This window comes from Grus americana, chromosome 2 (assembly GCF_028858705.1).
Source record: "Grus americana isolate bGruAme1 chromosome 2, bGruAme1.mat, whole genome shotgun sequence".
Classification (NCBI taxonomy): Eukaryota; Metazoa; Chordata; class Aves; order Gruiformes; family Gruidae; genus Grus; species Grus americana.
Genome location: NC_072853.1, coordinates 62,010,891 through 62,028,060, shown reverse-complemented (window position 1 = coordinate 62,028,060; position 17,170 = coordinate 62,010,891). Strand labels below are relative to the sequence as shown.

The 17,170-nt window shown below is 36.2% G+C and overlaps 1 protein-coding gene across 4 annotated transcripts in view; it reads left to right on the top strand.

Moving 5' to 3' along the window:
• RTTN (rotatin) overlaps positions 1-17,170 on the top strand; it is an 85,235-nt gene that overhangs the window by 27,310 nt on the left and 40,755 nt on the right. For all 4 annotated transcript variants that reach the window (XM_054817477.1, XM_054817476.1, XM_054817475.1 and 1 more), the window contains 13 exons: positions 582-721; positions 963-1,134; positions 2,212-2,311; positions 3,243-3,331; positions 3,485-3,602; positions 3,881-3,977; positions 4,791-4,859; positions 5,112-5,300; positions 5,881-6,120; positions 9,433-9,577; positions 11,862-12,016; positions 13,218-13,437; positions 15,759-15,887. In XM_054817477.1, the coding sequence (XP_054673452.1) occupies positions 582-721; positions 963-1,134; positions 2,212-2,311; positions 3,243-3,331; positions 3,485-3,602; positions 3,881-3,977; positions 4,791-4,859; positions 5,112-5,300; positions 5,881-6,120; positions 9,433-9,577; positions 11,862-12,016; positions 13,218-13,437; positions 15,759-15,887 (1,863 nt within the window). The remainder of the gene's footprint in view (positions 1-581; positions 722-962; positions 1,135-2,211; positions 2,312-3,242; positions 3,332-3,484; positions 3,603-3,880; positions 3,978-4,790; positions 4,860-5,111; positions 5,301-5,880; positions 6,121-9,432; positions 9,578-11,861; positions 12,017-13,217; positions 13,438-15,758; positions 15,888-17,170) is intronic.

Here is a 17,170-nt window from a genome sequence, read left to right as displayed (position 1 = left end):
ATTTTCCTCTATTCTATAGTCTGTAGTGGCTACGTACAATAAATACTTGAGCAAGAGCATTCCAGAGGCCTGTATTTACCCAATGCATATTAAATGCCTTGTATTTTACTCTACTGTTTAAATATTTGCAGTATCATTACTTGACATAACTGATTCTGGTTTGTCGTGGTTGTATGTGAAAATACTTTGATCCATATCTGAAAATAGATAACATTTAATGTTTTTAAGTAATTTTCTTGTAGGGATTGAATTTTATTTATTGAAATGGAAACTGACCGAGCAGCATCATGTTAACAAATTGAAGGGTAAAGCTTCCGGTCAAAGTACCTCTAGGCCATGTAAAAATCTGTATTTTCATTTGTATATAGGATCATTTATTAATTTAAAAAAAAAAGTTTTTATGGAAGAATATTAATCTGCAGAAATCAAATGTTTTCTTAAAAGTTATTGCTTTTTTTGAGGGGTGTTGCTCCTTCCCCACCCTCCATTAGCCCCTAAAAGGGGAAATACCTTTTCTCATTTGCTAAGTTAGTAAGCAGACTTTTTTAACTTCGGAAATTTTTGTTTGTTATTTGTTTTAGGGTTATGCTGACACAAAAGATACACTAGGTAACTGTATCCTCAGTTTGAGTGAAACAACCTCTGACAAAGGAGAGGGTATTCTCCCTACAGCTACTAGACTACGGGCCGCTCTGCGTCTTCTGTTCTCAAAAAAGCAGTTGTAAGTAACTCCCTGTAGCATTTCAGCACGTTTTCTAATGTTTATGACAAAAATGTCTACTCTAAAAGAAACAATTGATTATTATGCAATGGGTTGATTTGAAAGGTAGACTAATCAATATTGAGTTAAGTACTTCCTCTCCCACTGTGTTAATTTTATAAATGAATTACTTTTAACTCTACAGCTAACATTTTCCAGTATAAGAAATTTATATATTTATTTTAATTGTTTACCACTTTAGGGTTCGTTCTATAGCACTTAAACATTTAACATTCCATCTTTTGAATGAAGAAGGGGCAAACCTGAAACGCCCACATCTGCACGGCAGTGTGCTTTCCAGCATTTCAAACTTACTTATTATAGAAAGAGCTATTGAGCTAAAATTGGATGATAAAACAGAGTCGATATTTAAGGTGAGTAAACTCTGTCTAAATATTGTGTCATTGATCAGCTCTTCTACCTTTCTACCTGCCCAGTCACTGAAGTTACCATTTTTTGAACATTGCAATATTTCATACAAATTGGCTTGCTTCATAAAAAAAAATCCATCGATATATTCTTTCCATGTAAACTTAAACAGTAAGTTTTATGCTACCATATGCAACAATAAGAAAATAATTCTTTTTATTTCCCTCCTCCCCCATGCCAATAAGTTAACAGCAAGGCTTGAGTACCAGAAGCACAGGCTTTGTTTACAACAATTTCATTGTGCATGGGTAGAATCTCATTTTTCTCACAGAGAGCTTTTTTTTCCCCACAAAATCAATTTTTACTGAAACAGGCACAAATAATTTTTAGTACGAAATATTTTAAAACAGATTACAAATTTATATTGGTGTTTTCTTAATATTGCTGCTTTTGCAAAGTAAAAAATCACAAGTATTTGACCTATGGGAAAACTTGTATCTCTCTTGTTTTTCTTTTTTTACCATCTCCACTTCGTTCTCCTCCTTTCTTTACTCTCAATGCTTTCAGATTAACAACAATATGTTAAATAAATGCTAAGATGCTTACCTTCTGAAAAGAAATTGTTCTGACCACTCATTGTATACTTGATTTATACTCTTCCCCTACATTCTTCAAAACATTAGGACTTGAAATTTGTATGGATGTGTAGGTTTAAATTTGTCTAACCCTATTGCCATTAAAAAGTCAGTCCCCTTCACAGACTTAGAAGCATATTCTGGCATTTCTGTGTGGTGTTGAGCTTTCTGTAGTCCTATATACATTAAGCATTATTTGTTAAAAGTCTGCTTCTGTTGTGCACTAGAAACTATTGTCTTGTTATATTCCACAGGTATTATTAGAGATTTGTTGCAAAGAGATTATAACCTATTCCTTTCTTATTACATGCATGTGGAATCTAATCAAATACCTCCTAATAAGGAATTTAGATCTTCTTATTCTGTACTTTCTGTTAGGAAATTTGGCTGGTTACTTTGTTTCATAATAGCATACTGGATGTAAATCTAATATAGTTTTACTTTTAGGCAGAAACCGTTGAAAAGCTATATGACATCTTGACTTCTGATGCTGTTGACCTAGTTTTACGGAAGTCTGCAGCTGAGCAGCTAGCTATCATTTTAGAAGGTAAAATTCATGAGAAAATTTGTATTCATGTACTGATCATTGTGTGAGCTTGCAGTCTTGCTAGGTTTTCTCTAGGTTTCTGCTAAGGGTACTCTCTGTAATTTTTATCTATATTCTTGAGCCAAACTTCTAACACTATTGTGCATAATCTGCCAATTCAAATAAAAAAAAAGGTTATTTGTTGTAGCTCTCAAGAATAAGAAACAGTGGTCTCACTATTTAAAAAACAGCTCCTTTGGATAATAGAGGAGTAAGCTGAATTCTGTAAGCTTTGTAAGAACTTTTTTTTTCTGCTTTTCCTTTTTAATATTCATCAATTGGTTGATCTGTCTCAGAACTAATGGTGCTTCAAATTTTTTGCTATTACTAACTCAGATACTCAGTCTTGAGTGAAGGAGATGACAGTCAATATAAAATATATATATATTTTTTGGTGGTGGTGTATTTTAATTAGGAAAGTTAATTCCTAGATTGCACAGGCTAGCTAAAGGGATATTATACTTAGTGAAGAATTTCTTCTATCATTCTGAATTTCATCCTCCATTTTGAGTTAGTCTAAGTAGTAGCTGCAGTTAAAATGGATTGAAATGTCATTTGTGTCAATGATGGTTCAGTAAACTCAAGCAAAGCTTCCATGATTATACCCTCTCTCAATATCAAGAGGCAGACTCTTGACAGGCTTGAGAGGTGGGCCCATGTGAACTGCATGAAGTTCAAGTATTTAAGAGTCTACTGCTCAAGAGGCTACTGTAGTCAGATAACAAGACTTGTGGAGTTTTGCCTTGGTAGAGCTAGAGCTGTACTTGTTCTGTTGATTGGCAATTTTGGAAACTTGTTCTCAACAGCAAGCGTTTGTGAACTTGTAGAAAGAAGTTTAATATTAAATTGGTGCAGAACAAGTGATTCTTAGAATCTTTTATTTTTCCTACAGATACCAAAATGCATGGCATCGTGAAAAAATTGGGTGTAATAGAAAAGATTTTGGCTTACCTTAATGAATGTATACACGTGGATGGTCAGGTAAAACTAAAATGTGCTTGTCAAGAAAGTTCTAGATTTCTCTACTATAATGATGGAATGTATTGCTTCATAGCATGACAGTTTGTATTAAGCATCTTATAATAGATTGTCCTAATTGTTATTTGTATTTACTTTTTTCTTCTGTTCCTGCAGCTTATGGAATCTATTATGTTACCATGTCTAACAGTCTTACGCAAACTTGTATATGCAGATCCAGTTGTTCGTCTGTCCCTAGCACAGCAATCATCTTTACTGCTTTTGCTATTCAGAGGTAAAGATTCTATTTTGACTTTAATACATGCGTGGAAAGGCAATGTGTGAAATATGGTTAGATGTTTAACCAAAAGCCTTCTTAAGAACCTTGGATCACTTCAGAGTCTCTAATCTTTAAAAGATAAATCATTGTGTGATAGTGTTACCCATACTGTGGCATCTGTTGAAGATGTTGGCAAAATGTGAAACTCAGTTGGTTTTAACTAGTGTTCTTCTATGTATTACTAAATATGAATGTTTTCCTAACACATTTTTAAATATCTTTATTTTATTCAGTTTCCCTGATATTCCAAAATGATTGCGGTGTTTTAACTGAAACTACAGTATTGCTTTGTCTTCTGTTGTTTGATGAAGTAGCAAGAACAGAAACATGGTATGAAAAAAGTTATTTAATGGCATATTCTGTAGTCAAAATTTAAGGTTTTAATGAAAATAAGGTTTTTTTATATATATATACACACACACAAAAAAAAAATTATGCCCCAAACTTTTACATATCTGAAATTCCATATTTGTAGGCCAAACAAATTGTTTCAATATTTGTGTTGCATGCTGTATAGGTCTACACGGTATATTTTTGCAGTATAAATACTTTTTACCTCACTATTAATTTTAAGTGTACTTTATTTTAATTTTCAAAAAAGCCTGATTGATCTGTAATCCATCTTTTCCATAAATGGAAACTACACAAATCAAATCGCTAGCTGTAGGCATGGGGTTTTTAACTTGATTAGAGTTCTCCTATTTACTTTGGCTTTTAAGTGTAGCAGTTGTCTTTAAAACAACAGACCTCAGCTTATGATATTTTACTATTTGAAATTTGCATATACTCCAGAAAAAATAAGCTTTTAGAATTCACACACATGAAATATACTGAAAAGAATTATAATGCATGTTTTTCTCTAATAGAAAAAAGGAAACAAGCAGTATATAATCTTTAATTTCATTTTTATGTGCAGTAGATGTGCAACAAGTATTCTGTATATGTGTGATCTAAGTACTATCTTAATAGTGCATAATCATGAAGAAACATTTCTTAATACAAATTATTCATCAGTGGGTTACTAAAGAGCTAGATGGAGGAAAAAATACAGCTCTTTCTGAATAATAAAGAAATAATAAGCATAGCATTAGTAGAAAATCGAAGCTTAAAATAGGGAGTAATAACTAACTCCATCTCTTGCAGGGCTGATGGCATAACCGTTAATGATACTGGCCTACTTGCCTTCAGTTTACCTGTTGCTGTTGTTAGAAGGTATGTGTGGGTGGTTTTGGGGTTTTTGTTTGGTTTTTACAGTTAACTTTTCTTCTTTTCATTTGCTGTCCTTCCTGAAGTATGGAGGTGGGAGAATTTGATGTTAAATCCAAAGTTGTCTGTGTTTTTAAACATGGAGTTTTTTCTCTTCAAAAGAGTTTCAAAAACTTTATTTGCATTTTTCAAAGCTTTAATTTAAAAAACAAACAGCTTTTTTCTCTCTTTTTTTTTTTTTTTCTTTCTTTCTCTTAGGTTTCATCTCCCAGTCAAGATCACTGCTCATCATGTCGTTAGCCCTAATACTGTTGTGGTGCCATTGTCTTCTGAGTGCTTGAGTATGAAACCTGTGTCAGATATGCTTAAGATGGCTTGGAATATGTCATGGTACCATGGGATTGAAAACCTATTGCAACTGATAAATTATGAGAGGGAAGCAGAAACGTGAGCCATTTTATTTGATTTTAAATCCCAGTATCTTTCAATTAAATGAGCGTTCCATCAAGTTTAAATAGATTTTCAGCTTCAAACAGCAGTTCAGGTTTTTACTGGTTTGAGAATGTTGTCTTTTTAAACATAAAGGGTCATGTCCCAAGAGGCCGTAGATATATTGTCACAGCTAAATTTTACCTGAATTGTATTTATACGTGAAGTCTAGAGCTTGATCCAGTTTTTATTGATGGTCCAAGTGGCCAACATTTACAATAGTGTGGAGGAAGAGTTCATTACAAACAATGTGAATAGCACCTTTCAAGTAACTTTTTGAGAGGTGCCATTTTGTGCAAGAACCCCAACAGCTCAGAATTTGAATGTAGTGGAGTTGGTTGTTGTTGTTGTTTTTTGATTTTTTTGAAGGAGATGGGGGAGGGAGAAGGAGGAGAAAAGATTGGTTAACAAAAATAAATTTTTAAGGCAATTTACGTTTTGTCTTCTCATTTGAACTGGGAAGTGAAGGAGTCAACACTCACTGAAATAGTTTGTAAAGATACTGGCTGTTAATCATTTTTCTCTTATACCTTTTCAGATTTTTAGACTCACTAAAACTATCCTCAGAAGACATTCTTATACTCAAAATAACTCACACAAAATATGGACTGCAGGATTGTCTTAATTCAGTCATTCAGGCAGTATCACACAGGGATGTTAGGGCTGCTGTCACTAGGCTTAGTTTTTACATTCTGAATGACAGACTTGCATTAAAATGCAGTTCTGGGTCTTGTGGAACCACTTTGAAGAGCTTTGTTTGGCAAAAAGCAATAAACAGGTAAGCATACAGAAATCCATTAAAGATGATGATGCTTAAAGAGTAAATTTCCCAGTTTTCATGTTTTCAAATTTATGAAATTGATTGTCCCTGTACTTCTGATTCTGATTTTTTATATATATATATATATATTATTCCCTCTGTCTGCTGGAAGAACAACACAGCAGCTCATAAGCAATCCAGGAGGTTCCTGGAGAGCATCAGTGACAACTTCCTGATCCAGGTGACAGAAGAGCCAATGAGGAGAGGTGCTTTGCTGGACCTCGTGCTTGCAAACAAGCAAGGGCTTGTTAGGGATGCGAAGGTCTGAGGCAGCTTTGGCTGTATTGACCATGAGGTGGTTGAATTCAGGATCCTGAAAGGATGGAGGAGGGCAGAAATTAGGATCACAGGGCTGGATTTTCAGGAGAGCAAACTGACCTCTTCAGAGATCTCATTGTTAGTGTCTGATGGGATCAGGCCTTGGAGGGAAGAGAGGCCCAAGAAAGCTGGTTAATATCAAGCTCAAGAGCGGTCCATGCAATTGAGCAGGAAGTCAGGCAAAAATACCAGGAGCCCCTGGCAAAACTCAGAGATAAAATGGAAGTCTACAGAGGGTGGAAGTAGGGAGAGATAGCCTGGGAAGAATACAGAGTCATTGTCTGACCATGCAGAGGTGCAGTTAGGAAAGCTGAAAGCCCATCTGGAATTGAATCTGGCGAGGAACGTTAAAGGCAACAAGAAGGGCTTCTATAAGTATGTAGGTGACAAAAGGAAGGCTAGGGAAAAAGTGAGCTTTCTGCTGAATGGGGCAGATGTCCCAGTGGCACAGGATACGGAAAAGGCTGAGATCCTGAATGCTGCCTTTGTCTCAGTCTTTATTAGCAAAACCAGCCTTCAGGAATCCCAGGCCCCAGAGACCAGGGGGGATATGTGGAGCCAGAAAGACATATCACCGGTGGAAGAGGATCAGCTTAGGGAATACGTAAGCAAACTGGACATAAGTAAATCCATGGGCCCTGATGGGATGCACCCATGAGTGTATCCTGGCTGGTGTAACTTCAGTCCATTTTGATCAATCATGGAGATCGGGAGAGGTGCTTGAGAATGGGAGTAAACCAAATGTTGCTCCTATCTTCAACAAGATCAGGAAGGAGGACCCAGGGCAATACAGGCCAGTCAGCCTCACCTCAGTCCCTGGAAGGTGATGGAGCAGCCAATCCTGGAAGCCATTTCCATGCACCTGAGTGACAAGAAGGTCATCAGGAGTAGTCTGTATGGATTCACCAAGGGGAAGTCGTGATTGGCCAGCCTGCTGATACCCTTCTACGACGAAAGGACTTGGTAGATGAAAGCAGTGGATATTGTGTACTTTGACTCCAGGAAGACTTTTTGACACTGTCTCTCATAAGATCCTTGTAGAGAAGCTGATGAGGTATGGGCTGGATGAGTAGACAGTGACATGGCTGGTAAACTGGTTGAATGGCCAGGCCCAGAGGGTGATAGGAAGTCCAGTTGGAAGGCAGTAACTAGCAATGTGCCCCAGGGATCAATACTGGATCCAATCCTGTTCAACATCTTCACTAATGATTGGGATCATGGGGCAGGATGCCCCTTCATCGATTTTGTTTGTTACAAAACTGGGAGGAGTTGCTAATACATTAGAGAGTCATGCTGCTATCCAGTGGGACCTCAACAGACTGGAGAAGTGGACTGACAGAAACCCCATGAAGTTCAACAAGGGGAAGTGCCAAGTCCTGCACCTGGGAAGAAACAACCCCAGGCATCAGTACATGCTGGGCCTCACCAAGCTGGAACACAGCTTTACTGAAAAGGACCTGGGGATCCTGGGACACCAAGCTGAACATGACCCAGTAGTGTGCCTTTGCAGCAGAGAAGTCTAATGGTATCGTGGGCTGCATTAGGAGGAGAGCTGCCAGCAGGACAAGACAGGTGATCCTTCCCCCCCACTTGGTACGGGTGAGGCCATACCTGGACTGCTGTGTCCAGTTTCAGACTCCCTACTACAAGAAAGACATGGACATACTGGTCCGACAAAGCACTGCAAAGATGATGAGGGACTGGAGCATCTTTTCTATGAGTAAAGGCTGAGAGAGCTGGGACTGGTTAGTTTGGAAAAGAGGAGGCTCAGAGCAGGGAACTTATCAACATGTACAAATACCTGAAGGGAGGGTATAAGGAAGATGGGGCCAGACTCTTTCCAGCGGTGCCCAGTGGCAGGACCAGAGGCAATAAGCACACACTGAAACACAGAAGTTCCCTCTGAACATCAGGAAACACTTTATTGTGAAGGTGACCAAGTAGTGACACAGGTTACCCTGAGAGGTTGTGGCATCTTCATTCTTGGAGATATTCAAAAGCCACCTGGACATGGTCCTGAGCAACTGACTCCAGGTGTCCCTGCATGAGTAGGGGGAGCTGGACCAGGTGACCTCCAGAAGTCCCTTCCAACCTCAATGATTATCTGATTCTGTAATTTTAGAAACATAGAATCATAGAATGGTTTGGGTTGGAAGGGACCTCAAAGACCATCTGGTTCCAACCCCCCTGCTGCGGGCAGGGACACCCTCCACTAGACCACGTTTCCCAAAGCCCCATCCAACCTGGCCTTGAACACTTCCAGGGATGGGGCATCCACAACCTCTCTGAGCAACCTGTTCCAGTGCCTCACCACTCTCACAGTAAAGAATTTCTTCCTAACATCTAATCTAAATCGACCCTCCTTCATCTTAAACCCATTACCCCTTGTCCTGTCACTACACTCCCTCATAAACAGTCCCTCACCAGCTTTCCTGTAGGACCCCTTCAGGTACTGGAATTTTTTCATACACAAAACTGGCAAAAAATAAGAATGCTGTATTTAAAATGAGGATTATTTAAAATGCATAGGTAGGCTTTGCTATTATTAAATACTAGCAATTAATAATAGCTAATTACCTTTTTTCTTTCCTGTCTGTGGCCCTCTTCAGATTTTTTTTTACCTTTTAATGTATGCAATTCCATGTTTACTATATGTAAATACACTTTTTAATATACATAACAATTTTACATTACAATAATACACAATGTTTAATAGCATATAAGTATAATAATATAGACAATATTTTATGTAAAAGTATGAAATATATGTAATTTAATATATATCTATAACAATATAATTCCGTATTTACTGTGTGTAAATATATGTAATATACATATATACTTTATATATTTCCACATTTGCAGGTGACTTGAGTCCTGTTAGACTGAGATCTTAAACTGTCTTTTAATGTGCTACAAGTATGAAAGAAGATATTTTTGTTTGCATTGCAGGTTTCTGCAAGTGCTTCCAGCTTCTGTGGAGGATGAGAAGCTTTTAGTAGATGTCTTAAGATTTTTAAACAAACTGCTTAAAGAGCAGAGATCAAGTTTGGAGTCAGATCATCTGAAGTGGATCCTGAAACCGTTGCTTAAAAATGTAAGAATATACTTAAGAAGTTAGCTGTAGACTGTAAGAAATAATGTAACTGTGGACTGGCCAGCTGGTTTGTTTCTGGTACGTTCCTCAAGGAACATGACTTCTCTTGACAAAAGCAAGAAATAGCAGATCTTACGGTGTTAATGTCTGCTACTTTGTGGTCAGTGCTATGGTTTTAGTGTTTGAGGAAGTTAATTTTGGACAAGAGTAAATTTCCTTCTCTCCTTTACTTGTTATATGAATTGTTTCTCTAAACTCAAATACTGTATTTATCAGCAGCAAATATCTACCTGTGTGTGCCTTGCAGTGGTGTAGTTAACTATGGTAATATGGTTGTATAGTGCCATAACTACAGTTAGCTATACATAGCTCTATATGTACATATAACTATATATACTTATATGGTTAACTATGTAACTGTGTATACATATGTGTGTGCATACATATACAGCTGTATAAGCTATGCTTACCTGCATAACCCAATGTGTATTATCTATGTAACTGTCGTGGTTTAACCACAGCCGGCAGCTCAGCCCCACGCAACCACTTGCTCACTCTCCCCATGGTGGGATGGGGAAGAGAATCATAAAAGTGACAGAACCCATGGGTTGAGATAAAGACAGTTTAATAGGTAAAGCAAAAGCCGCACACACAAGCAAAGCAAGACAAGGAATTCATTCCCCACTTCCCATCAGCAGGCGGGTGTTCAGCCACCTCCAGGAAAGCAGGGCTCTATCATGTGTAATGGTTACTTGGAAGAGGAACGCTATCACTCCGAACGTCCCTCTCTTCCCTCTTCCCCTAGCCTTTATATGCTGAGCATGACATCATATGGTATGGGATATCCCTTTGGTCAGTTGGGGTCAGCTGTCCCAGCTGTGTCCCCTCCCAACTCCTTGTGCACCCCTAGCCTTCTCCTGGTGGGGTGGGGTGAGAAGCAGCAAAGCCCTTGGCTCTGTGTCAGCACTGCTCAGCAGTAACCAAAACATCCCTGTATTATCAACACTGTTTCCAGCACAAATCCAAAACACAGCCCTGTACTAGCTACTGTGAAGAAAATTAACTCTATCCTGGACAAAACCAGCACAGTAACTTAAAGGATGAAGTTCCAAACAGGTGTGTTGGAGCCTTCATTTTGGCAAAGTGATATAAATGAACGTTATCTGTCTTGCATTAAGAACAAGAATTGAAAGCTAGGACAGAAGTTTCTGCTTTCAGTGTGTCTGTCACTAGTTTTGATTTTAAATGGCTATAACATGTCTAAGTAAAATATTTTTATAAACGCAAGGAAGGCATTATATAAGTGTACAGTTCAGTTGCTGTAGTTAAAAATGCATGTATAATATTGAAATATAATTTTTTTCTTTCCATTTTTTTACACTCTTGTGCTTTATATTTGAGATCCGTTCTATCCAATACTGTTCATTTAAGGTGTGTAAAATTGGAAAGTATAAAAACAAATAGGAAATAAACATAAAGCAGTATAAACAACTTTTATTATATTTGTCAAAATATAACAATTCAATCTTGCTGTATAAAACCAATAGTTAAATGCCAAAGATAAAAGCGATGGCTGCAGTTTTAGAAATTTGCAAAGTACTGTTCTTCACAAAGCAAGGGCATACTCCCCGCATGTAAGATCATTCATGATCTTATATAAGAGAGATCATATGTGAAGTACAGTCTCCATGCACTTGCATTTTCCCATTTTAAAATACAATCTAAACATTTAGGAAAAAAATGCTGATAGACTTCATTTCAATTACTTACAGAATTCAGGTACTTCAATTTATATGGCTAACTGGGAATCCTCTAAAATTTTATAAATATGGCCCATTCAATATATTAATATAAAATCTTCATATAAAATGATCTAAGTCTTTCAAGCAACTGAGACATACAAGATACATCTTGAACTAGTATTTCTACTATGTGTTTTCTGGTTTTTGTGATCTAATCTTTTAATGCAGATTATTACTGTATATAACTTTGACTTCTCTTTCATGCTTCAAAACATCCAGTATTATAGCTTAATGCCAGGAGATTTTAAGGCCTTAACAGTAGATCCTTTTATGATGTTTAGGAGATTCAAGTAATTGGTAGTTATAGGAATTTTTTATTATGCTTTTTACAGAAATACTTCTTAGTAAAAATGATCACGGAATTTGTGATTTATAATGTGTGTGATTTGCAAGTTCTCAACAGAAAAATGGCTTTAGTGTGAGTATTAAAATAGAATTTAAACAATGCATTATGTGACTGTATTTTTATTCTTTTCTTTTAGAAGCCAAAATCCCTTTTGGACCTCCTGGTGCGACCAGAATCCCAAGTGCGGGATGAAATAGATGAAATACAGACTGCTGTCAGGCAGCAACTGGATAAAGAACTCATTCGTCTTTTTAACACACTCTTGTTTTGTTCTGTGTCAGTGACTGACAGGTACAGTGTAAATGGACCAGCCCATGTAATTCTGATGGGGGATCATAGTACCTACTGCTGCTGTATCTTGGTCACAATTTGAATAGAACTACATCATGACTCAATTATTTTAAACTGTAAAAATGGAATATACTCCTATTGAAGTAAAGATCAACATTAGATAGGCCTTTTCACAGTAAAATTAGGAAATTAACTGGGAAACCTGGAAGAGTATATACTAGTGGTCATTTTTTTGGCAAATGATAACTAAACTGGTTGCAGGGAGATGAGGGACTATTTCTTTTTCACTGCTAGAAATTTGCACAAGCAAATGATAACTTGGTTGATTTTCTAGCATTTATTTATAGCAAAGTAAAATATTGAAATATTTGAAATATCAACAAATGTTTATTTTCATTGAACTCCTTTTTGGCCTAATACAGTATCAGTGCACATTACTGATTAGTTAGAACAGCTACTTCCAGCATGAAGTTCCAACATTTTTGTGTTAATCAAGCAAACCCAGTTGCGTTGGGTTTTTTTTCCCCCTCTAAGTTTCTTAGATAACATTTTCCCACACTAAATCTTTCTGTCCAAGTGTATTCTAAGTGATACTGAAATTGCAGTTTAAGATAATATTTGTTTAAGTGCCACAACATAACTGTTTGTAAAGATACTTTAAAAATGTTACCTTCTTCATTCTTCCCACACAGTTATTAATTTTCTAAAAATTTTGACAGCTGGAAAAGGGAGGATTATAGAAATCCCTGCTTGTTATATCTCACACTCCTGTATTTTCTGTCTACCTGAATTCTGTATTGATAGTATTTCGCAGGAAGTATTTTTAAACTTGTCTCTTGAACCAGAACAAACATAAGCGTAGTTACTAAGCTTCTCAACTCTTCTTGTTATCCAGCTTTTTCAATCTCTTGCTTTTTATGTAATGTGCTCCTTAATAATTAGAGTTACATCTCATTTGTCCTTTTTTGGTTAAGCAACCCTGTTATAATCAGAAGCAATATTATGCTTTCAGAACCTGGGTGAAGCTAGAAATGTCAAATTTAATTCCATGTTATTCTGTGCATAAGGCAGTAGTAACTACTTGAGATGCTGAGATTCCTTGACTAACAGTAAGAAGAACGGCCTCTTGTAAAATGATGCATTATAATAGCTTCATGTTAACAGTTGATTTTTTTTTGTTTGTTTTTTACAATTAAACCAGAGAGGGCTTGGAACTTGCTGGCTCTTTCAGAACTGAGCTGGCTCTGAAGCTGCTACAATGCCTAAGGCTAACAGATGCACCACATTTTTATGGACTTCCTTCACTGGAGAGAACATTACGAGGAATGGTTCATGTTACTGCACGTCCAGACTGGAGTACCTATTCTGCTGCAGTTGAACCTGTCACAATTTGTAAGAAATATTTAACAGGCCTTCTTGAGGTGGGTAGCTTATGTTATAACTTAGCTTTTGGGTTGAATGCTTGTAAAGAATGGTATAGCTAACAACATTATAAATTTTAGGATGTACTTTTAATAAATATTATCACTAGGAATAAGTGTGGCAAAGGTGCTTTTTTTCTGCTAAGTAAATAGCAAAAATATGGAGACTAGGTTGAGTGATGTTGTTGTAGTTTAACCTGACAGGCAGCTAAAACAACCACACAGCCATTAGCTCACTCCCTGCCCCCTCTCCTCAGTGGGATGGGGGAGAGACTCAAAAGGAAAAAAAACAAGGTAAAACTTGCAGATTGAGATAAAGACAGTTTAATAGGACAGGAAAGAAAGATAATACAAAAAACAAAGAATATACAAGCGATGCACAACACAATTGCTCACCAACTGAAGCCGATACTCAGCTAGTTCTTGAGCTGCCCTGCTTCCTGGCCCACCACCCAGTTATATACTGAGCATGACGTCATATGGTATGGAATATCCCTGTGGCCAGTTTGGGTCAGCTGTCCTGGCTGTGTGCCCTCCCAGCCTCTTGGGTGCCCCCCACCTTCTTGTTAGCAGGTCAGTATGAGAAGCTGAAAAGTCCTTGGCTGCTTGGCAACAACTAAAAATATCAGTGTGTTATCAACATTATTCTCATACTAAATCCAAAACAGCGCTATACCAGCTTCCAGAAAGAAAATTAACTCTATCTCAGCCAAAACCAGGGCAGATGTGTATCTGTACTTACAATGATTGATTGTATTGTGTGTGCCTTCATCCCCTATTTAAGAGGCAATATAAAGTGACTGTAGTTTAAGCAAGATGAAAAACAGATTTTTTTTTTTATTTCTATTCTTTTTAATAACTGAAAAGCTAAGAGGAAAAATCCAAGATATTCTCCCACAGGCAAAATCCATGTGTGAAAGGGGGTCTGCGGGAACAGTAACTCATTAGGCAGGTTATTAACACACAGAAAGCAAAAAAAGAGGCAATTCAAGATGCTGCAGTTGTTGGGAAGCCAAAATTTCATTCTTGTTTTCAGTGTTCTTAGTTGTTTGCTAAGTCCTTGGATGTGATAGACAGTAAGTTTTTGCTCCTAAAATTACACCTTCTGAAAACTCCGGTCATCTTAAAAACTATAGGAAAAGCATAGATCTGACTTTCTGATTGTTTTACGGGTGTTCAGTAAGGTAGATATATTTACAAGTTTTCTTTTTAGTTTCAAATACTAAAATCTATTTGTTGCATTCATAGAGGCTTGAAAAAGTCTTAAAGTAGTTTTAATTAATTTGTGATTCTGAGCAATATGAATAGTAACCAGATAAGTGTCAGGAAAAATGTAGTCTTTTAAGGGGAAAATCTTAACTTGCCAAGATTTCTCAAGTAGAAATAAATATTTCAGAGCTGTTTGATTAGATGAGCTCTGCAGTTTGAAATCTAGACTAAAAATGACACCAAGGTTACAGATGTTGTCATGTGAAAGGAAGATTATTACTGGAAAAAAAACATAATAAATGTTACAGAATGAAATCAACTGGTAATACACAAGCTGCATGTGCAGAGGAATTATGTAGTTTTATTTGGACTAAATATGAAAGTAAATGTAGGTTTCTTTTGGGAGGGATTGGAGAAATTGGGTTTGAAAGTATTCCTGTGGAGTGAGACACTGAGAGAAAGAACAGCAGCAAAAATGGAGAGATTTAAATTGCTATGCTTTGGGGAGAAAAATACATCCTAAAATATGAGTCTTGAAATAATGTATTTTTTTAAAAAAGTATTTTCAGACATGTTTTGTTGAAAGCAGCATGTTTTTTATTTTAACATATAGGTCTTTGATCAGATAGAGCTTATTTTATGTTATGATCCAGTGACCTTTATTTCTGTTCCTTACAATTTGATATAGAAAGCTGATGCATTTATTCCAATTCAAATCACAATCAAAGAGATAAATGACCCTTTTTCTTGAACACAGAATTTTGAAAAGAAATTATATTTTTTAATTCCAAACATAGCATAAAAAAAATGCGTACAATAAATGGACTATTTCCATCAAAATCAAACTTTCAGGTTTCTACTCAATGTCATGCTCCACTGCATTCTTCATTTGAAGAAGCAAATAAAAAGCATTACACTTGCAATGGTTTCCTATATGGTTAATCCTATGATGACCGGATGACTCATAAATAAATAAATTCTTAAAATTCAGCTAAAAGTCTGCCATCTTTTCATGAGCTTAAATTATGAGTTAGTAGCATATAGGGGAGTTTGTACTGTACCTGTACACTACTTACACTAAAGCTACCATGAACTTGTACCCCCACTCCTAGGTCATCTCATCCTTCTATGTTGAATGGGGAGGAAACGCTATGTCCTTCATGGGAAAAGGTGTTACAAAAAGCACAGTTCTTTGCTTGCTTCATTTATCTCATGAAATGATGGCTCAAGCCAAGGATATGGTGAGTGCATTACAGTTGTCCTTATCTTGTCATTTGTGAGGGCTATGCACAGATATATTCTCACTGCCTAAAGTTAAATGATAGATTTTCATATGTGGAGGGGGAAGATGTCTTACATGGCAACAGATTGTAAAAATAAAAAAAAAATATATCTGGTAATCTCATTTGGTATATATTGTTAGATAAAAAAATATGGTAGAGAATAATATACAAGAAAGTTGAAGATTCAATTTTGACCTTACTGAAATCATTCTGCAAATAATTTTGTGGATTTAGAGAGGCCTTCTTTCAGAATAAGGTATAATTTTCTTTTTATAAAAAATGAGAAATCGGGATTTTATATAGGATGAATAAATTTAAAGATTTATAACAATATTATTTCTTCAGTCTTGTATAGATAACAGGCTTTCTAACTTATGTTTACACATACATATATGTAGACCTTCATCCTGAAGCAGTTAAAGCAAATTCAACAATTTAGTGTAATCATTTTGGAGAATGCAAATCCACTCTTGTTAATATCTGTGATAGCCACAAGTGAAAATCTTTCAATATGATCAAGTACACATGTAATTAGAAATAGCAGTATAGCTACTTCTCCAAATTCCAGATGTCTATTTTTTCAGGTCTCTACTCCTTCTTCAAGATATTAAATGCTGACAAAGTTTATTAAAATTGCAGGGGGACAGAATATTAAGTACACAGTAGGAATACTGCAGCCTCCAAAGAGTTAGATCGTAAATGCATGGATGAAGGAGTAGACTTTTTTTTAATATATCAGTCTCATAGAGTAATATGTATAGTAGCGTAATGATCAGTGGCATTTTTTTTGTGGCTGGAAATCATCATGTGTATACAACAGTGTTACTGGTTAGACTGTGCTAATAGCTTATAATCTCAAAGAAATTTTAAATCCTGGCCGCTGTTAACAGTCATGTGATTTAGTATCAAATCTTACGAAAGAGAAATACAAAATTAGCCTTCTTCCTCTGTGCAAGAGACACACTGGATAACTACAATTAAAAAATAAAATAAATGCTAACTTAAAATGCACATTCCAGTGACTTGAAATTAACACTAGTTAAAGCAAATTTTTTACTCATTAGTAGTATTATGAACCATTACGGTTCTTCATTATTAAAAGAACCACCTTGTGAAGTCAGATATAAGATCCTTTAGCTCATACTGATGGGCAGAAGTTACTTACAGGTGTTTGTAGGAGTATGTGAGAAATAGAGCATGTACTTAAGGTGTACTAGAATTGCTGCAATGTTTTGTTTGTT